Below are 22,682 nucleotides of genomic sequence, written 5' to 3'. Positions count from 1 at the left end.
TGCTATCTCCTTCTCATCACTTCTAATTTATGTCAATTATGATCAAATTCAGTGGCCATTTGCAGAGCTGGGATCTCACATTTTAGCCGGATGGAATGACTTCTAGCTGTGTGAAGTTCCCACCTCCATCTACTGTAACCATCAACGCCTCTGCTGACAGCATGACACTGTCGCTTTTTGAAATACAAGGCCTACGGGGAGGAGACAAGGTCCTCTAGAGAGAAACATTTTATGATGAAAAAATATTACCTGGCACTGATTCAGAATGACAATCCCAGAGTTCTTGTAATTCTTCTTCTTGGCTTTATATTTGGGGTTTATGCATTCCCACTGGACCTGGCATTGTTTCAAAAGCATAAAAACAAACCATTAGCTTTCCATCAGTACTGGTTGGAGTGGGCGATCGAGAAGTCCTGGAAAATATAATAGCTTCATTAGAATGTGTGAGATAGTGCATAATCACTTCCCATTGAAGCAGTGAAGGCCAAAAATAAGTGTTCCAGTAGACAATAGACTCAGAAAACAACAATTTCAGTCATAATAATGAGGAATGATGTCGAGCCTGGAAGCGATGTTCTAAAAAAGTCTGGTACAGATGCCTGCGGTATTGAGATATAAACCCAAAGCGTTCGGGACTTCACAAGAGAACGAGGTGTCATCCAGCTGTAGCTGTGCATTTTAGCAGAGTTACAATTAACTGACAGCTTAAAAGACAACGACTTACTGTTTTCAAAATCAGAAAGAGTTGTTGGCTTAAGGGTAATCACTGGATCCATTTTTAGAGCAAGTTGCACATTGTAGACTATTTAATGGGGACTGAAAACTCTTTAAAACCTTAGAATATCCTCATTATCGATTATTAAGGAGGATGTGGTCATTTTGTGTGAATTTTTTTTTGACAATAAAAAATGCAATTATCCAGTTTGCTTCCAGTTTGGGTAACACTTTAGAATAATGGTCCGTTGTTAACAAGTAACTATGCAGGAAGTAATAGGTAGTACTACATTAACACTTAACTTAATACTATTAACTAATAGAGAAGCAAGATTAACTAAGCAGTAAGTAGTAGCAAATTTAGGACAAGGTAGTTCCTTATTAGATATTTGATAATTACTAAAAAAATATATATCCTCATTGAGAACTACTTGCGAACTATGACCAATTAATAAAGAATAACCAATTAATTACTAATCACAACAGTAACGTCTTAAAAGTGAACAATTGGGTTCTTTGTGGAAACTAATTTATGAATATGATATCCCCCAAATAAGTTGGCTACAGGTTGAAATTGTGACTACTACTCTTACCAAAGGATGGATGTTCTCTGTTTATTTCAAACAAAAACATAAAATAATAATAAAAATAATTCATTTAAAAATGTTAATAATTAGGAAGTGATTTAATTAGTTTACAATTATGAGCTCTAGTGTATGTCAGTTCAGTATGTCTCCGACTCCAAAAGACTTATACCTTTAGTGACAGTAGGCTGGGGAGGACTTTTCTTGAATATAAATAATGATGTTCTCTTGACAAAAACAATTCACATCCTTAATGAAGGCATCGACTGCATTTATATTGTGTTAAGCACAAAACCGCATATTCCAGATTACAGTGTCTGGTAAAATATCACTAGTGCCTCACACAAATGTATGTGTCAGATATAAAATATGTTAAATAACTTATTAAATTACTTAGTAATTACTGAGTGGTTAAGGTGTTTTTCACTTTAAAATAATGGTCCCGATCACTAGTAGTTCATGCAGGCTGACAAGGTAACGCTTGAGTAATCAGTGAGAGGCTAATGCATTTTTCACTTTAAAGCTAAAGTGCGTTATCAATGAGGATATTTTTATTTAATAATTATCAAATATCTAATAAGGAACTTCCTTTGTCCTAAATTTGCTACTACTTACTGCTTAGTTAATCTTGCTTCTCTATTAGTTAATAGTATTAAGTTAAGTGTTAATGTAGTACTACCTATTACTTCCTACATAGTTACTTGTTAACAATGGACCATTATTCTAAAGTGTTACCCCAGTTTGTAAACAGCATAGTGGTCCTGAAATGCAATATCCAAATTACAGAAGTGCAGAATGACTTAATGGACACTTAGAGATCTAGCAGGTGCAGGGTTACGAACTCTGATGTGATGCTTTTTGTGTGCTTGCCTGATGTTTAAAGCGCACAGCAACACACTGCTTTACAGACATCACAAAACAGCATTTCAACGTCATTCCATCAGTTGTGTCATTAAATTAAATGATTCTAATTAAGGAATTATTCCACTTATAATTACATTAGAGCACATTGTTCTTTTGCAGACAGTAATTTTTCAGTTATGTTTTTTGTCATCATGTCCTTCTTAAATGAATTTGGTTTCATAGAATCAATTAATCAAAGAATCAATAACTCAAACAATCATTGAATAAATTTGAATCTATCAATCTGAATCTATCTATCAATCTGAATCTATCTATCAATCTGAATCTATCTATCTGTCTATCTATTCATCTATCTATCTATCTATCTATCTATCTATACATCTATCTATCTTTTTAGATTATTAGAATATGTGAGAAAAATCCAACAGTTCGGTTCAGGGATACTGGAGGTAATTCTCTACAGAATCTGTTAAAGTTTAGAAAAACTAAAATATCTGTGACCCACATGAATATCTCCTCATATAACCTCATTCCTCTTTCATCTTTCACTTTTGCTGATTACTCTTTAAATCAAACTAGATCCTACTCATCAGTAGCTTATCCTGCTCTAAATATCTCACAGAGCTGTTTCAAGTAAAGTCAATTGTATTTAAAAAAATCCAATTAAAAAAAAAAAAAAATTGAAACATGTTTACCTGTCTTCCATCCATTGCTGATCGCATCTCTTTGAATGTAGCTTGAAACTCCCCTATGAAATCATGCTTTCCGTTCGAGTCCCAGTCCCACACTGTACACTGAATGTTAAGGGAAGAACACAACGGGCTAATATTAATAAGGCATCTAAAGCAAATATCACTAAAACCTATAGGGTATGTGTTGGTCCAGTGGTATGCATGATTTAACTCTTGCTTCTTTCACTTTTTTCATCTCTTTTGATCTCTTCTCATACTCCCCATCCTCCTCACATATATTTGTTTCCTCTACAGACATCTCGTTTGGATACCATTTTCTCAGCATTCCTCTGGAGCAGAAACAAAAGATATTCTGCTGGATGTGCACACCATCTACTCTTTTTGAACCAACTCAACTACTGTACATACGGTCCACAGAGAACACTGAACACTATAAATGCCTGGAACCCAAACACACAGCATAAAGAACTGGAGCAGACTCGTCATCACTGTGCCCCATGCATTCATGCATTAAACATAAAGTGACATTACAAATTAATTAAAGTTTGATGGTTTTCTGCAATATTCAGGACAACAGGGGGTTGACTTATATAATGTTGCTGTAAAAGATGAGACCAGGACATAGTGTGGGTGATTTTCATTCACACAGTACTTAGCCTGAGCAATTCCGTTACCACATTTTCATACTTTTATGATGCAAGACGGAAATGAGTTGGACAAGCACAATTTAAAGCTGATGTGTGTAATTTTTTAATGTTATTATATTTTCTTGTATCACAACATATGCCAACTATTACCAAGCAATTTGTAGCCATTCCCCCAGCATGAAACAACAACACTGGCTCAATTAATGCCATTAGATGGGGGCAGAACTATCTGTTTGTTCAACCTTTGGAATACTAAGTGTTAAAAGATATTCTGAGAGAAACCTGTTAAAAAAAATTAAAAATCCTGTTCGGAAAGTAGTATTGAAAGTATTTTCAGTCTATATATATATATATATATATATATATGATAGTGCTACAGTGTTTACACTTGTCAAGTGAATTAATAAATATCAGTATATTAGGTAATGCATTTGGTATATTTATCTGTTCTTACAGTATTTATTAATATACCATACCATTCCAAAGGTTTGGGGGTCAATAAGATTTTTTTCCATGTTTTTGAAAAGTCTCTTATGCTCACCAGGCTTTATTTATTTGATCAAAAATACAGTAAAAACAGTAATATCGTAAAATGTTGTTACGATTTAAAATAACTCTCTATGCTAATATATTTTAAAATGTAATTTATTCCTGTGATGGTAAAGCTTAATTTTCAGCATCATTACTCCAGTCTTCAGTGTCACATGATACTTCAAAAATCATTCTAATATGCTGATTTGGTGTTCAAAAAACATTTATTATTATCAATGTTGAGAACAGTTGTGCTTTCCAAAAAAAATTACAAAAATCTTTTTGAATTTTTATATGTGTATATATGTTAGCTTGTTAAGAAAAGTACATATAAAGGACAACCATTCAGGTTACAGCAAGCAATATACTGTTATAAGATTTTATGTTCAGGTATATTGGTTCTCTGGACTGCACTAAGAACCAAACAACTGATGTACCAACAGCCATGTTAAGCATTCTGCAGAAATATTGACAGTTTAATGTTCATGAGAGAGTCTGTCTGAAAGTGTCTAGTTCATCATTTGAACTCTATTTGATAGAGAATGAGATGTCAGTGTACACAACAAGAAAAATGAAATCATAACACTTAATATTTCATTAGCCCACAACAAATATGTTTCAGTGGAGTCATGATAAGGCCTGTCAAATATCGGCAGGATCCAATCAATCACAGTCATTATGAGTTAACCACACATGGCACTATCACGGCACCCATTAAGTGTTCAGCAGAGGTTTTAAAAGGAAGACACGTTTCCCACACTGATCGCCTTTGCTCTGAGTGGGGTGACAGCAGCGTTCTCTCCTAAAGGTCGGGTCTGGGAATGGGGTGAGCTCCAGCTGTGAGCTGAACTACCGTGAGTGATTCTGCAGATGGCATGGAGGACGGCTGGTACTAAATGAGGCTGAGCCGTTCACTTTAATAAGGTCTGAGTTCTGTTCAGTCATGAGTGGGCAGAAGGGAGGCCACATGCAGCCATATGCTGATGCACTACAAGCAGCAAAAGGGGCACACAGGTGCCCTTAAGAAATGTTTACAGGGGGCCCAAAGCATCTTACTGTTAAATGGATAGTTTATGGAGTACACAGACCCCATCACTCCAGTGTAACACTGCGCTTTAAAGATGTACACTACCACAAGTGACAATAAAGAGATTTAAATTGTTACAAAAAAATCTATTTTAAAAAAATTCTGTTCTTTTGAACATTCTATTAAAGAATCTTTAAAAATATATATCACGGTTTCCACAAAAAAAACTAAGCAGCACAACTGTTTTTAACTGTCATGATAGATAGATAGATAGATAGATAGATAGATAGATAGATAGATAAAATCTTTTGAACAGTAGTATATGTCTATGTCTCAAATTCTAGTATGTTTTTATTAAAGGATTTTTCTGAAGAACAGCGGGCAGTTTAACTGTTCAGGACAAACAAGTGACTCATGAACAACTATCACAAAAAAAAAAACAGTGGATCATCCAGGTAACAACACAGTATTAAGAATCAAGCATATGTAAACGTTTGAAAGGGGTCTTTTTTTATTAATTTAACTATTATTTTATATGGACTATATGGTCTTTTATGTGAAATATCTTATTCAGGTCAGTACTAAATAAAAAAATAACATGCATTTTGTATGATCCCTCTTATTTTGGTAAAATAATTAACATTTTGCAGATACTGCAAAGTCTATGTAAAATGTTTAATATATTTATATATTAAAAACAACACAAAAAACAGAATCATAATAAAATCTATGTAATGTAAGATGCAGACAAATTATTTAAAAAAATCATTACTGCTTAATTCCTATCCAAAAGTAGACTTATGCAACAGTATCTCACTCATACACTAACTGCATCAAAATGCACTGGAAATCTGAACATTGAAATTAACATCTACATTAATTCAATAATAAAACATCTTTTCCCAAAGTGCTGAAGGGCCTTTCAGTCAAATTTTAGTAGAATTATTGACGGGTAATAAGCAGACAATTTTTACCCAAGAGCACCTACATCAAATTACAAGCGCAATGCATGTACTTCTAAGCTTCTTATAAGCTGCCGTCTGCCAGCAACATGAATTGCAAATGCTAATGTAAATGTAAAACTAAATTAAAATTGATCCATGTATTTATTTGTTAGTGTAAGTCAAATACACTTTCATCTGCAATAGCAAGTGACATCATATTTTACCTTCAGTATTCTTTCATGGTCTCCACTACAGAGTGAGTTAAGGGACGTCTTGAAGGTCTTCCACATGGGGTTGAGGTTATTCATGACCGTCTGTGTGCAGAGGGGAAGAGAGCAATTCAGTGTCGCTTAAGCACTATCACAGAGAAATCTTAGAAAGAAATGGTTGTCTTACCTCTGTTCTGTGCACTAGTTGCTGAGTATTGTCATCGTTTACCCTGTAGATCTCTAAGAATGGATCCGACTTGCTGAAAAAATCCTGAGGGAATAACAAGCATAGAGATCAGCTGAACATCTCAAACAAAGTGATTCTGGAGAGTTTGTACATTCCATAATATGCATGATGCATCTAATATGCATTCATGTAGCCCAGCAGCATCGCCACTACATTAAACATTGTTTTTTAGCAAAAACAAATTGAAAATGAATTGTGTCCTTGCTGGTAACTTTTTTTCAAGCAGCTTCCTGCTGCTCCCACTGTCGGCTGCCCCATCCCACTCTGCTCCTATCTGTCTGCTTAGGGGTCTTCTCACCTGACTAAATACGGAGGGGGATAGATATTATACTAATAGCACCATACAATATAGGCCAAGATAATCAAGTCACTAAAATTACATGATAAATGCAATCAAATCCCTAGTTTATTTTAAATTCTTTTATTATTTTTCAGAGACACAGAGACTCTTTTGGTCTAAATCTCTTCTTTTCTTTGACCACCAAGGAGCTCCAAAAAAATTCAGTAATGTTGCCTTTGCAAAATATAAACTGCTATTTAAAACACATTATTACACACCTCTCGTGAATACGGACTGGTCAAAAGCAGCATGTAGCTATTCGATTTTACTACACAGAGCCGTTGTTCACTGACAAGCTGAGCTAAACCACGATCATATATGAACATGGTTTAGCACATCTTGTCAGTTAACAACGACTCTGTGTAGTAAATGCTGCTCCATGTGAAAGCACGCACGTGATGGAGATTTACCGCTGATTACAGAACCGGCTTTGCTAACAAGATGCGCATTAAATATCGCATGTGATTTATCGTGCAGCCCTAATCAATATATATCATTAATGGATATAAATATCAGTTGTGCTACTTAATATTTTTTAGAGCCTGTGATACTTTTTTCAACTAACAACATAAGTCTTTACTATCACTTTTTTTTATCAATTTAACATATTTAAACTATTCTCAGCACTTGAGAAGTAAGCATACATAACATGAAATATGCATATATATCTCCCTTTATCACTCTTGTAATACTGTAGATTGTATAAATATTAAACAGCAACACTGACAATAAGAAACTAGTATGCCTTTCTTTAAGTTTCCCACAGTTGCAGACTTTCCTGGGCTAATTATGCTTATAAAACACTTTTCCTCAGAGGACAGCGGCAGGTATGCTGAATGATCAAAACAGCACTGAATCACCAGGAACCATTTTCAAGACTTTCAGATCTTTCCAAACAACTTTAACACATAAAAAGAGCCACATGCACAGAAGATTCACAACAGACCACTCACAGCATAGCGCTCAAGGATGTCATCTACTCCAGTAATGTTCTCCTAAAGGCTTGTAGTCAATTCAGCCAAAGTTTAAGACGTGAGAATGAAACAGCAACTTATCAAAAGTTATCAGAGGATCTTGACAGCCTGGGTCTCTGATCAAAGTTTTAATTACTCAGATACCAAGGATATGATTTTCACTAAAGGATTATAACTTAGGAAAAGAAAATAACTCTTAAATGAAAAGTGATTTGAAGGAGGCTTTCCTGTTCTACCTTTTGACGCCCTGTCAAGCAGCAGTATGGGACGCTCTGTGTGAAACTGAGACGCTCGTGGATCATTTGTTATGCTTGTATTAATCCCTCTTATTAATTTTAGTCCCATGTAATTACCCTGCTGACAAGAGTTGATTGTGTCTCCCACAGGAATAGTACTCTCTCTATCACTCTCTCTCTTTTCTTTCTCAACTGTCTGACCTCATTTCCGAGTATGGGGATTCATCAAGGCTGAAGTTTATTTTTAACAGCATCCCTGATCATTTCTATCTGATCACAACAGTTTCAGTGTCTCATTTCACATTCCTGTGTTGATCCTCTCACAATGTAATGTAGACTTTGCCATGAGGCTGTTACTGAAGGATGGGAGAGTTAAATTATATTTGACACTTGACAGCAAACCAAGGTCCCAATGCAAGAGAACAGAAAACTGCTTTCACATTTCACATGCTTATTTTTTAAAGGCACAGCCACAAAAAAAACAGACTGTTTAATCCTAGGGATCAGAAAGAGGGTGAAAAATGGTATAAAAAAGTGTTTTTGGTGCTAAAAAAAAATCGAATTATACACTACCATTCAAACTTTTGGGGTCAGTAAGATTTGTCAATGTTAAGAAGTCTCTAATGCTAATCAAGGCTACATTTATTTTATCAAAAATACATTAAAAAAGTAATATGAAATATTACAACTGAAAATAACTGCAAAATAACTGTTTTCTATGTTAAAATGTTACATTTTTCTATATTAATACTTGTGATGGCAAAGCTGAATTTTTAGCATCATTACTCCAGTCTTCAGTGTCACATGATCCTTCAGAAATCATTCTAATATGCTGATTTGCTGCTCCAAAAAAAAAAGTTCTTATTATTATCAGTTAAAAAAAGTTGTTTGGTGTAATTTTTGTAGAAACCAGCATTTTTTAGGGTCCTTTGATGAATAGGAAGTTCAAAAGAACAGCATCGATTTGAAATAGAAATCTTTTGTAATATTATAAATGTATTTACTGTCAATTTAATGCATCCTTGCTGAATAAAAGCATTTATTTCTTTTAAAAAATCCTACTGACCCCAAACTTTTGAATGGTAGTTGACCTCAGAGAAATGTTTATAATCTGACCCCTTAAAATGCATCATAAGGCCCAAAACTAATTGCAGACAAAAACTGATGGTTGTTGTTACAGTACATAAGATAATTTTATATTCTGAATAAACGTGCACAGGAGGTCTTCCTACCTTATCATCCAGCTTCCTCGCACTGAACGAGAGTTCGACGTAATCGTTATTTCCTGTTAGCTCCTCAGCGGTGATCTGGAGAGATTGAGAGTGATTAATTGTTTTCAGCAGAAGAGAAAACAGAATCAGAAGCTAACCGTGAAGACTGACATTTGTTTTATAGATCTCGCTCTCCTCACCCACTGAGCTTTACATGTTCAACTGTTGCTGCTGCGTTCCTGTCAATGTGCATTAACAAGCTCCTCTGGCCATTTTTGTTTCATAGCTCACATTCAATACCACATCTGACTGTTCTGTTTGCCTGGGTTCAATAGTGGCATTGATCATACAAAGCACCTCTATCATATAAAGTGCAAAGCTTTTAAAGGTTAGACTGTGAAATGATTGCATAAGGCCATTTGCTGGTCTTGTGCACTGCTGGATGTTTGCATAAGTATAGCATGAGAGAAAGCAAACAGATAAATTTGGGATTTGGGAAAGTGCTCACCATAATAGACGATTTCCCGACTGTGTTGCCCTGTTTAAGCAGGGCTTTGGTGAATTTTCTCTGGGAGATGATCTATTTGGACAGAAATAAGATATTTTAAGTCGGTCAGAGGCCGCCTTGTTTTGATGGACAGAACACACACAAAAACACATGAATATGTGCAGAACGCAGCACATAATAACACCTTGGGGAGAATTTGGCATGTAATCTTAGTTCATAATTACACCATGAAGTCTTATCCACTTCATATACTGTAAGTGCTGCATTATCAACTGTTAAATATTTATAAATAGGAGGGAGTGCTTTTGGTTTTATTTCCCCTAGAAACTCTGTATGAGTGAGTGTCAACAACTCGCTTTCTCACTTTATTAAATGCAGCTCATTTCAACAATTATACTCACCTCTTCCCCCTCCAACTAAAACAGACTGAATTAAAACAAACAACCCAGCTCCTCTGAGAGAAAAGCAGACTTATGGCTTTGATGCAAAAAAATAAACACATGAATATTGAACAAAATGAATACTGGCATCCGTTATACACTATAAGCTTCTAGCAAATTCTTTACTGAGAAACTGCAAATCTTAACCATCTGGCAGAAGATCATGTGTCTGGTTTTCCATTTGCTCAAACTGCAGATAAGAGAGTAGCATGGCCCATCTGGGCCGGCCGTCCATCCCACACTGAGCCAGCTACATAGACATCTCACTTTTCAAAATTCAATCAGACATACAATGTCCAGAAATGTTCTTAATTGTTGTTGGTGTGGTTATTTAATTAGGAGGCTTCATCTGATTTGGGCACAATGCCGGCCCCACTCTTCCCTGACTGTGTGCAATCATCGATCATGTAGAGATCCTGTTGCAAAATGAGCATTGCCAAGCAAAACTAAAAATCATAATAATCACACATAGCCTGCTTGAATATCTATGCTCACTTGGCCCAGTGTGCACTCCATGGCTCCCAGGCAGTCCGCTTCTCTCATGCCATTATGACTACTGCTGATGTCGTAGAGCTCATAACGTAGTCGCTGGACCTCTTCAAAGTAGAAGTCCAGGGTGAAGACCTTAGAAAACGTGGGGTTTAGACAGCTCCGAATCACCTCTGTCCTGTCCACCTGTAAACACACCAGAAAACAATTATCTACCTGGATTATGTTCAGAATGGCACAGTAACACACTATAATACTACTATTTCTGCAGCATGTATACAATGTTCAGTATATAAAATTTCTGTATGCATGGAATACGAGAAAGAAAAATCTATTATGTTGCCCACATTTGAGGTATAAAACAAGCAAACCAAGCCCTATAGTTTAATAAAATAACATATTTGAAGTTAATAGATTATTTGTTAATTACATTTAATAGATTAGACTTTCAATAAAACATTTGCCATTGGTTTGTATTTTAGGCATCTTTGAGCTGAGTTTTCGTTGCATTTACATTGTACTGACCAGCAGGAATCGTGGGGCATTTTGAGCTCTGAATCATTTTGCAAAGCAACTGGGTCAATTGATTCAAAGTTTTAAAAAGCTTGGTAACACTTTATAATAACTTTCATTAATAAATCATTAACAAACATTATATAATGCTCAACAGATCATTAGTTAATATAAATTAGTTATTATAAAGTGTTACCAAAAGCTTTGTTTCTCCCATCACCACAAACATTATTATGCCACGTTTATAGCCTTGTATCTTTCAAGAAGACTTACTTTCTTCTGCGGAACACAAAAAGAGTTATTAACATCAGAATGTGCAAGCTGCTCTTTTCCATCCAGTGAAAGTGAAGCCATATAATTTCCAGAAATGCTCTTAATGGTTGTTGGTGTGATTATTTAATTAGGAGGCTTCATCTGATTTGGGCAGGTAATGATATGAGGTTCATGATATGAGGTTAGCAAATACGACATTAGCAAATAATGTCAAATTTGTCTTTTTGAGACAACTAAGCCTTTGAAATGTTTATTATAGCCTATACTTTTATCACATTTCATTCACTTTTTTGTAAAGCACGCGCTGTATACCAGTATTCTATTCCAAACACAGTCTTGGCTCCAGTTGAGCTGAATTCACTGTAGTGGATGTTCAGGAGAGGTTAATCAAGTTAATAGCTTTCAAGAAGGATTTCTATGGTCAATATTTAATCTCAGGACAAGCTGCTTGATTAGGAAGTAAAAATACATTTGACAAGTGCTGATACTCAGGACCAGATCAACATGGAATCAGTGACCTGGGAAGTGACCTTAAAGAACTGATCAATTAGTACTGTAAAAGCCCAACCCATTTCTACTTATCTTACCATTAACCAGCAAAACCAACTCTAGTTGCTTTTCCTAGTGCACTAATGGCTCTCATCAATCTCAACTAAAGTGCACCAAAAGTCCCTTTGGATTGAAACAATCTACTAACTGACAAGTACTAATAGCAGATGTAACAAAGCATTTTGATACAGAGGATGCAAATTAACAAAAAAAAAAAATGAAAAACTTAATTCACTCACACTACACTCAGGAGAATATGGTATGTTTAATCACTCTCATTAAGCTCTTTTAAGACACCATTAAATCTCAGAACAAAAAGATAAAACCATGTCACTGCCAAATCCTTGTTCCTGAAGAATGTATCTGCCTCTCACCTCATGCAGGCAAAGAAAAGGGTTCGTTTTATCTGACATCCCTCAGCCGCCTAGTCATGGTTTAGTCTCAGTTGTTTAACTTTCCTCAGCAGCTCAGAGTCTCAGGATTCTGTTCTTTTTAATTTTTCACGCTGCTCTCTGCGAGGGGTAAACACCAAGTTTGCTTGCTTTCTTTCTGACATAGAAGATCTTTTACCATTTAAAAAGATGTAAATGTCTGTCTTTATAATGTATTTCACTTGTGTAAAGTGGATGTTTATTATGAACTGTGCACTGTATTTATCACATGCCATTTGCCATAAACAAAAGCTTAACATTTAAAAGAATAATTGCATGAGTTGCATCCGAGATGTACAATGTTGCTTCATAGTGCTTCATTATGGACTTGTATATTGGCCAGAAGTGACCGTTTAAAGTTAAAATGCTTTAATAACTGAATTGTTTCCTACAAACATGCAGTTTTTCGCTTCACAAGACGTTACTTGATGGACTGGAGTCATGTGGATTATTGTGATGTTTCTATCAGCTGTTTGGACTCTCATTCTGACGGCACCCATTCACTGCAGAGGATCCATTGTTGAGCAAGAGATGTAATGCTACATTTCCACATCTGTTGCGATGAAGAAACAAACTCATCTATATCTTGGATGGCCTGAGGGTGTTCCAAGTTCCAAATTAGAACTTCGGAATATTAATATTTTCTTGAAAATATTCTTTACATAAATAATCATATTTATTCAAATGGTTTTTTTTAATGTTTACTTCAGCATTAAAATGGTCAGTTTATATAACTCAGGGTGCCCATTTAATTTGCACCAACCACCTGGAGACCCCGCCATTTCTCTTCATTAAGGTCTATACATATTCGCCTGACTCTTCCAGGTGTTTGCTCTTTATTTACAAGGGCTTCCTCAGGGCAGCTGGTGCTGTTTTATTGGGAAAGTTGCGTGTGCCATCTACTCAGCATTCTCCTGAATAAACATCAGTCGGGGAGACATGGACCTCAAAGCAGATGCTTATTTCTGCTGCTGAATATGCAAATAAATCTCACTTATCAAAGTGAAAATAATACAGTTCTGATGATGCTTAATACACATCCGTTCTCTATCTAACTGTTGTTTGTATTCCGACACTGCTGTCAGGAAACATCTGCTCTGTTGTACATCAGGCAACTCGTTAACCTCTCAGAATGCTTCTTGTGACTATTCATCAGAAAAGAAGTAATTGCCTCTATTGTGTGACACATCTCGTGTATTTAAAGAAAGAAAGAAACTTGTTAAACAAGTCAAAAACCGGTTGAAATCACACATGAGCTGTAAGAGGATCGGGAGAACCATGCAAATCTTAACAAGCATAGTCCATTTCATTGCTCACTGATAATAAATCAGGCCTTACAGGATTTTTCATTAGGAAAATAAAAATGTGGCCTGGAACCAGAAGAGTAGGGCCATTCCAAGCCAAGATTTCCATTCATGGATCTTCCATCACGCTCCCATACACATCAACAAGCAGATCCCACATGACAATTTCTGGCAAGAGAAGTCTGGACAAGCCAGCTTTTGAAAAAAAGACGTGTGTCCACTCAGCCTTAGAAAAGTCCCTTTATGCCTGCATAAACAGGGGCCTGAGGTAATCACTAGACTGGACTGACAGTCTTTTGGCAGTGAGGGGCAGAGCAGTCAACACATAGACAGCAGAGCTCTGGAGATACCAATAAATATTCAAGACACCATTGTTAGAAAGGCTTCTTGTCATTCGGTTGTACTTCATTGGAGCTGCTCAAATGGTGATATATATCAATGTGTTGATCATACAATTATGGTTTAAGGCAATAATTCAATCACAAATGAAATTTACCAAGTTTTTTTTTGCAAATGATGGACTATTTTTCATGTCTGTATTTGATGTTTTGTTTTAGTTTTTTTTGCAAATGATGGACTATTTTTCATGCTGGCTGTATCTGAACAAAAATACAGTAAAAGGAAATATTTTAAATATTCTAAAAATGTAAAATAACGTCTCGGTTACGTATGGTAACCCTCGTTCAAAGATTCTCTGCCCGGCCCTCCTCCGGGGGAGGGAGTGGTGTGCTCACCATCTCCTGAAGAGCAGGTCCCTCCACCTCTGGGTTGCCCGTCTCAGGGCCTCTTGCTCTTTCGCTTGCCACCGGGTTTGGCGGGGGCCTGGATGGGCGGGGCGGCTGCCCTGCGACCGGCTCCACGGCTCAGCTTTGCTGGAGGCGGCAGCAGAGAGATCCCAATTTCGTCGGTCATCCGACGTGACGTCGAGAGTGACCGACTGAAAGGGAACTATATATATATATATATATATATATATATATATATATAATCTTATATATAGTCTTTAGTGTCTTTTGAAATATTATTACCATTAAAATAACTACTTTCTATTTTAAAATGTAATTTATTCATGTGATGGCAAAGCTGAATTGTCAGCAGCCATTACTACATTTGGTGTAACATTATCCTTCAAAAAGCATTTTAATGTGCTGATTTGGTGTTTATGAAACACTTCTTATCATTATTAATGTTGAAAACAGTTGTGTTGCTTAATATTGTTTTGGAAACCAGGATCAATTATTTTCAAGATTCTTTGATGAATAGGAAGTTCAAATATAAATATATTTACTGTCATTTTTAATAAATGTAATTATTAACTAATCACTTATTTACTAATTATTAGAACTAATTATTTACTAATGTCAGTATTAATTTATTTTAAGAAAAAGTGTGTAGTGCACAATGGAATTAAACAGTGCCCATTTTTGAGGATTAAAAAACAGAAATGTGAATATATAATTTTAATATATATATATTATAAAATATATATAATTGTATAAAAACTTGTGTATTATTTGAGCTGTAAAGCTGTTTAAATCATCATTTTTACAGTCATTTTAGAGTTGTATGGTATTCTGTTGTCATGACAACAAAGTTATACAATTTAATACAACTTTACGCAAAAAAAAAAAAAAGTTAAAAGTAAGCAGTTTTTTTACACTAAATTAATGCTAACATTCATATTGTTTTCTTTGTGTGGCTTTTAAAACAGAGAGTATTTTAACATTTATTTATTGGCCTCATTCAATTCCACCACAAGGACCTCATGGTAAAAAGAAAAATGTTTCAAAGAAATGTAATCAACATCACACCACAAATGCTGTCAGTTGAGCTTAACTTCTACTAATCCCAGAATATTGCTTTGACTATGGCTCAGAAAGTGTAACTTTGTTACCAATTATACATTGTTGTGTAAGCATATTAGGAATGTCTGATCTACTGAAACAGCATGCAAAACAAGCTACTATAAATGTTTTCACACAAGCCTTGTTTCTTGTGAGTGTGATATGCCGGATGGAAGTTTGGCAAGCATAAGCATATTTCATAAGGTTTCATCACATCCATTCACACACACACAAAACACACACACACACACACACACACAAGTCACAAATAGCACTGCCCCAAAGAATGAGCCTCAACATGTGCAACATCCCCCACACATGGGTCTAATTGTCCCGGGAAGCCACATTCACCTTCCTTTCCTCACATCTCTCCATGTCTCAGTCAGAACGTGCGGTCTCTGAATGTGCAGCCACCTTCATTCTGCCATGTTAATCAGCTGCTTCTCCTCATTAGCCCATCAGTGGGAGAGAATGGAGGTTTTCTCCAGGGCTAATCAGCGTGGAACAAATCTTCCCGCTTATGCAAGCAAGGCCCAAGTTGGAGGACCGCAGGGTGCAGCAAGAGCTATCATTAACCATTTCAACAGCACACCAGCACCTCAAATAAGATATTTACCCCACTCTCACATCACTGCTCAGTTTGTTGAATGGCTTTAAATAAGGCCAACCTGTGTGAAGAAATGTTTCCTTCCTTTAACAACGCAGCTGTCCATTTTAAATGAGGCAAAAAGGAAGAGTGACACAACTGAGATCTCGCTTGCTGTCTTTGAACACCTGTGAAGGAGACGCTAAACAAAGGGTGGCAGAAAAGTGGATTTTTCAAGGAGGATGATGAAAGGATGGAGGAGGAAGAGACAGAAACTGTGGCAATCTAAATTCAATGGCTTTTTGCAGAAAAAAAGCTATATTCTGAATAGCATACTATTATTACTCTTACTATTTTTATGAGATACTCTATCTCACAATGCTATGCACTCAACTGGACTAGTCACAGTGTGATAAATGAACCAAATGCAATGGTGTTGGTATTTTTTAACATTTAATTTTTGACTTTGTTTTATTCAATTTAAATAAAATTGTTTAAAATATAAAACACACCAACATTCATAAGTTTCTTTTTTTCTTTTTAAAGAAATTCACACTTTCATTCAGCAAGGATGCATTAAACTGATCTGAAGTAACAGTTAAGACATTAAAAATGTAAAACAAATGTATCAGGTTCAACGAAAATATTAAGCAGCACAACAGTTTCAACGTTGGTAATAATAAATGTTTCTTGAGCAGCAAATCAGCATATTAGAATGATTTCTGACAGATCATGTGACACTGAAGACTGGAGTAATGATGCTAAAAATTCAGCTTTACCATCACAGCAATAAATTACATTTTAAAATACATTCAACTAGAAAAATGTTATTTTAAATTGTAATAATATTTCACAATATTATTGTTTTTACTGTATTTTTGATCAAACAAACACCTTGGTGAGCTTAAGAGGCTTCTTTCAAAAAACATTTTTACCGACACTAAACATTTATTATGGAATAGTGCCTACTAGTTCACACCTAATATGTTTTTTAAAACATATTAGGTGGTATTAGAGACAGTGAGGAAGTGGCAGACCACTCGTATAAAATTAAACGCTCAAATCAAAATGCTCAATATGGCATTTGATATGATTTGTTTACTCTAAAACATGCACGCACAATATTTGGACGTGCATGAAAGTGACTTCAGTTAAAGAAGCATTTGATACCACTGTTATCTGAATTTATTGTTAATTTGAAATTCATTCTCAAAACATAATATTCATAAGCAGTTTTGGAGAGTTTTGTCTTTCAACATTCAAGTAGATACAAGCTATACTTGCATTCCTATAACTACATAGAAAACAGCTACCTGGAGGATTTATCAAAACTGCTGCCAAGTGAATTTACATGATTTAAAGGGACAGTATACACTAAGTAGTATTCAGTAAGTAGTAGGCTAGTATTCCATTACAAACATAGCCATTGAATTTCTACCAACACACACTCATAATTTACAGTTTTAAAGCATTTTTAAAATATAGCAGTTAGTGAGGCAAAATGCTGCAAGAATATGTCCATATCCACCAGGGAGAAACTTTCAAATTCAAGTTTGATTGTGATAAATTAATGATGGTGAAACAGAGCTCCAAATGCAAAAGAGATGTTCAGCCCCAGTCCATCTTATAGACATAAAGGACAAAAATACCTTGTATGTGCACATGAAGGGGTGAAAGAACAGAATGGGAACACACAGGAAAAGGATATCTTCCATCATATAACTGACAGATTGTAATCATCAGTGCCCAGATGACCCACGTCTAGCTGCATAACTCTGTCAGTATGCTATGTTTACTCTTATGCTTCATGAATATTGATATTATTTCTTAAATGTCACCGAAGTTGGGGAGAGCTGCATCATGATAAGCCACAGCTCCACTTTAGCAAATGCCAAAGCAAACAAAAGTTGAACCGAGAAACGTGCCTCTCAAATGTATGAATACTACACAAAACCTAGAGTGTAAAAGATAAAAAAGAAGACGTTTACGGGGCAGAATATAAAGAAGAATATATGAAGAAAAGACAAAATGTTTACTTTCTTACTTTCAGAACAGTCATGCCATGGCAAATAAAATTATCACATATATTATAACACACACACTCATATTATATATATATATATATATATATATATATATATATGCTGATTCTACAGATGTTTTTCTGAGATTCACAGATCCATGTTCTGAAACATTTCCATTAAAATAATAATAATAATCATAATAATGAAAAACACAAACAGCAACAAAATTCAGTCACGCACCCAAATCAAATGAACTTGTCTGTGTGTGGGTAAAAAATAGAGCAGCTGTAATAATGGAAAAAAACTACACGAGGAAAACACATACAGACACACAGACTGTACAGCAGATGCCTTTTTAAAATGGTGTATGGTTGATCAGACCATCACTTGTCTCCAGTCCATTCAGACTCACTGTCTGGCAGCTAATCTAACTGGGTTAGGGAAATCTCTCTCTCAGGCAAAGTAATTTCAGGAACATAGATTTTAATGGACAGAAGAATGATGACTGAAGCCATGAAGCAAGAACATCTACCTGTGAATGATCACTTCTTGGCATTTCAGACTGTAAATGCTTTAAAAGTTGCATTTTTAATGGAGAAAGATGAAAATATTAAAATGAGAAGTCAGAAAGAGGCTGATCACTGATAAACAGTCTTGACAGTAGATGTAAGGCCATGGATTTAAAGCACACACTAGACCAAGTCGCACAGGACCTGTGAGCAAAAGCCTCTTTAAATGGAGTTGCCATGCACAAATCATACTTTCAGCACATTTTCAAGGGCACAACATGGAAACGGCCCGAGTGCATTAGAGGCCCTTCACCCCAGAGACTGACTGCCCATCATGGCTTACTGTCCACATTCTAGAGTGCCTTCTTTGTGATTCAACTGCTGATCACAGAACTGTGCTTCACTGAAAGATACGCATGACAATCGCAGCTTCTGTCGAATCGCGATCTCGATTCCATTTCGATTTATCGTGCAGCCCTAATTCAGAGCATGCTGGATTTGCTCAGAGTGTTTGTGACCATCTCTCTCTGCTTGATGGTGCTTGAGCTCTGAGCTGCTGCAGTGCTGCAGTGGGCTAATCGCAGGCAGGGTCAGCAGCAGGTCTTTACTCTCTGTGACTGTTGCAGTTTAAAAGCTTATTCAGGCACACAAATGCTGTTTCCTGTACTTACACTCATTCAAGAGCCACCACCTAAACAAACAAACACTAATCTTGATCAAGGGTCAACAAACAGCCACTGCTGATTCTGAGACTTTAAAATGCAACACTATTGACAGACAGTATGTTTTTTTAATAGTAAACCCAATTGCTTTTAAAGTACACTAATGTTCAATTTTGTGGTTGTAAGATTTTTTAATGGTTTTGAAAGAAGACTCTTAGGTTCAACAAAGCTACATTTTTTTGGATTAAAATGTAAAAACAGTATTATTTTTTAAATATTTTTACAGTTTAAAACAGTTGTTTTCTATTTTAATGTATTTTAAAATGTAATTTATTCCTGTGATGACAAAGCTGAGTATTCAGCAGCCATTATAATAATAATAATTAATAATAATTCCTTACATTTATAGAGCGCTTTTCTGGGCACTCAAAGCGCTTTACATAGAAGGGGGAATCTCCTCAACCACCACCACTGTGCAGCATCCACCTGGATGATGCGACGGCAGCCATATTGCGCCAGAACACCCACCACACACCAGCTTACTGGTGGAGAGGAGACAGAGTGATGAAGTCAATCAGCAGATATGGGCATGGTTAGGAGGCCATGATGGTCAGAGGCCAATGGGCGAATTTGGCCAGGATGCCAAATTACTCCACTCTTCAGGATCACATGATCCTTCAGAAATCATTCTAATATGCTGGTGCTCAAGAAATATTTCTTCTTATTATCAATGTTGAAAACAGTTGTGCATAAAATTTTTGTTGGAAATCGTAATACATATTTTTTTCCAGGATTCTTTGATAAGCAGAACATTCAAAAGATCAACATTTATATGAAATTTAAATCATTTGTAGCATTATAAATGTCTTCACTGTCACTTTTGATCAATTAATGCATCCTTGCTGAATAAAAGTATTAGTTTCTTTATTGACCATAATATATACAGTATATATATAAAATCTGTTTCTGAACTTTCTATACCCCAACCCAGTTTTCTCCTCTCGCAGCTCCAGATGAATGAGGGATATTCTTGGTAGCGAAATACAGACCGAATTTAATTAACACTGTCATACTTCAGCTAAAGATTTGATAATGACTCCCAGTGTACAGTTGGAAAGTGAGAGATGAGCTATCAAACGGAGAGAGAAACTATCACAGTGGGATAATCCACTCAAATTAGATTTAGCCAAAAACCCACGGATATGAAATTTAAGTCACTGGGACACTCAATACAATAGCATGCATAAGTGACATTTCCAGATAAATGAGTCTGACCCATAATAGCACTGAATACTGGAGGAAACGGGTTAAGAGGTGTGAAGAGAAATGCAATCACGACTGTAATAAGTCACATTGCTTTTGTTTGTTGAGCTAGAAATGTAAATTTGCTTCAGGCAACATCAGAGAAACTAAATATCATGATATTTCTCTCTTAATAGACATTAACTTATAGCTCACATAGAGTTTTTTACTCTTTGAGAATGTTTATTAGCTTTATTTTACGACATTAAACACAATTTCAAAAGTAATTCCATTTAAAATCTCTAATGTATGAGTCTCGGTGCATTTGGAATTGGAAAATTGTAGAAAGCGTGATGCAACAAGCTCAGCTTGCGGCCCTTAAAGAGCAAACAGTGCAGCTGAACAGAAGACGTTCTTCAGATGTTCTTCATAGTGGGATTTCCAGGAGGAATGAAGAGGTCATTTGAGAACAGGTACGAAACGTCGCAAAATGAAGATTTTACAGGTGTGGTTTCCTTCAGAGACACACACGCACACACTCAAAGAGCAGAATCACCATAAGTGAATATGTGAATGTCTAATGAGATTGAGAGTGGTGAGAACAGATCCCCGCTGGTGAGCTGGCAAAGCCTTCATAACCTGACAGGGATATTTCTCAGTGAACATATGCCGCCTGCTTCTCTCGCTCATTCACACACATGCATGCTCTCACATGTTCATCTACAAATATATATATATATATATATATATATATATATACATTATTATATAACTATTTGGATAACACACAAAATATGCATTGTCTCAAACTATACTTAAGTGGTAGATTATGAGGCAAAACTGTGGATTTGCGTCAGTTTTAAAATAAATTTAAGTATACAGAGGCACTATGTTTTCACCTACACACTGAAATTGTCTGTTGGCGGAACAGTTGTTCAGTTGAACAGTATTTATGCAAGAACATTTCCACTAATTTTGTAAATGTAAAGTTCTGCAAACTGCTTCCAGGGTTATTATAGAGAACTAAAATTAAAACCAAAAATATAAACATTTACATTACTTGAAATACTGAAATAAAATATAAAAGCACTCATTTTCATTTAGTTTAACTTGACGTACTAAAATAACCAAAACTAAAACAAAAATGAATATAAACTATATATATATGTATTTAATGCCCTGGTGCATCTATTAAAAACAAAAAGTAATAAAAATTTTTAAAAAAAAAATTACTGAAACTTTTTTCTCTCTTTTTAATTTTTTTTTTTAATTAATTAAAAATAAAAACTTAAAAACAGAAAATTAAAAAAATAAGAACTAAATAAAAAAAATGAATAAAAACTATAATAGTATATCTCATTGACCACTTCTCAATTGAAATAAAATACTTCTATTTTACAAATGCAAACATGATATTCTTATATTACATTCACTCTGGGCTCTCTCACTGTGAGTCCATGAAATATTTGTAAATATTATTCAGTAGTCTCTTAACTTTGGTAGGGACATTTCTATACATTCATACCCAAGCCTACACTCATGTGAGATACTACGGTGTGAAAATGAATGAAAATTGGAAGAAAACAGCAAAGGAATGTGTGAAAAAGGCACAAGTGCAATGAAAAATGCACTGATATGGTCCCCAAAAACAATTAGCAGACCTTATTAACTAAAAAATTATTTAATTTAGTCACTTAATTAGAAATTTTATGCATCCAACACATCTTAATCCCATAAAACACAAACCCACCTCCAACCACTGGCCATGGGACTGCATTTTGATGACCACGCAGGGATCTGGCTTGGAGAGGGCATCCCTGTCTGAGATGCCTTTGCAGGTGACCCGCAGCTCTACTTTGGTCAGGCAGGGGCTGTTGAACAGGCCCAGAGAATTGGCTGCAGACTCATAGATGTCACTCATGTTTCAGGAGATACTTGTGCTAAAAGGAAAAAAAAACAGTACAGTTTTCCAAAATGGATTGCTGTGGACTGTAAACCAGTGGTATTCCATATGTTCAATTAAATTCAATTAAAGTTGATTGAATGTTTTTGTATTTTTGTATCACAAAATCAGTGGCATAAAATAAA

General features: G+C 35.5%; 1 protein-coding gene across 1 annotated transcript in view; it reads right to left on the bottom strand.

Moving 5' to 3' along the window:
• Positions 1–22,682, bottom strand: part of LOC107668284 (copine-4-like) — a 46,987-nt gene that overhangs the window by 12,824 nt on the left and 11,481 nt on the right. The window contains exons 2-9 of the mRNA XM_016460104.1: positions 22,345–22,534; positions 10,664–10,843; positions 9,729–9,800; positions 9,242–9,316; positions 6,400–6,483; positions 6,228–6,317; positions 2,858–2,956; positions 250–336 (exon numbers count right to left, since the gene is read on the bottom strand). Of these exons, the coding sequence (XP_016315590.1) occupies positions 250–336; positions 2,858–2,956; positions 6,228–6,317; positions 6,400–6,483; positions 9,242–9,316; positions 9,729–9,800; positions 10,664–10,843; positions 22,345–22,515 (858 nt within the window). The 5' untranslated portion in view covers positions 22,516–22,534. The remainder of the gene's footprint in view (positions 1–249; positions 337–2,857; positions 2,957–6,227; positions 6,318–6,399; positions 6,484–9,241; positions 9,317–9,728; positions 9,801–10,663; positions 10,844–22,344; positions 22,535–22,682) is intronic.

Source organism: Sinocyclocheilus anshuiensis, unplaced genomic scaffold (assembly GCF_001515605.1).
Source record: "Sinocyclocheilus anshuiensis isolate Anshui unplaced genomic scaffold, SAMN03320099.WGS_v1.1 scaffold1623, whole genome shotgun sequence".
Lineage (NCBI taxonomy): Eukaryota > Metazoa > Chordata > Actinopteri > Cypriniformes > Cyprinidae > Sinocyclocheilus > Sinocyclocheilus anshuiensis.
The sequence above is the reverse complement of the archived record's forward strand: the minus strand, read 5'-3'. Positions and strand labels throughout refer to the sequence as shown.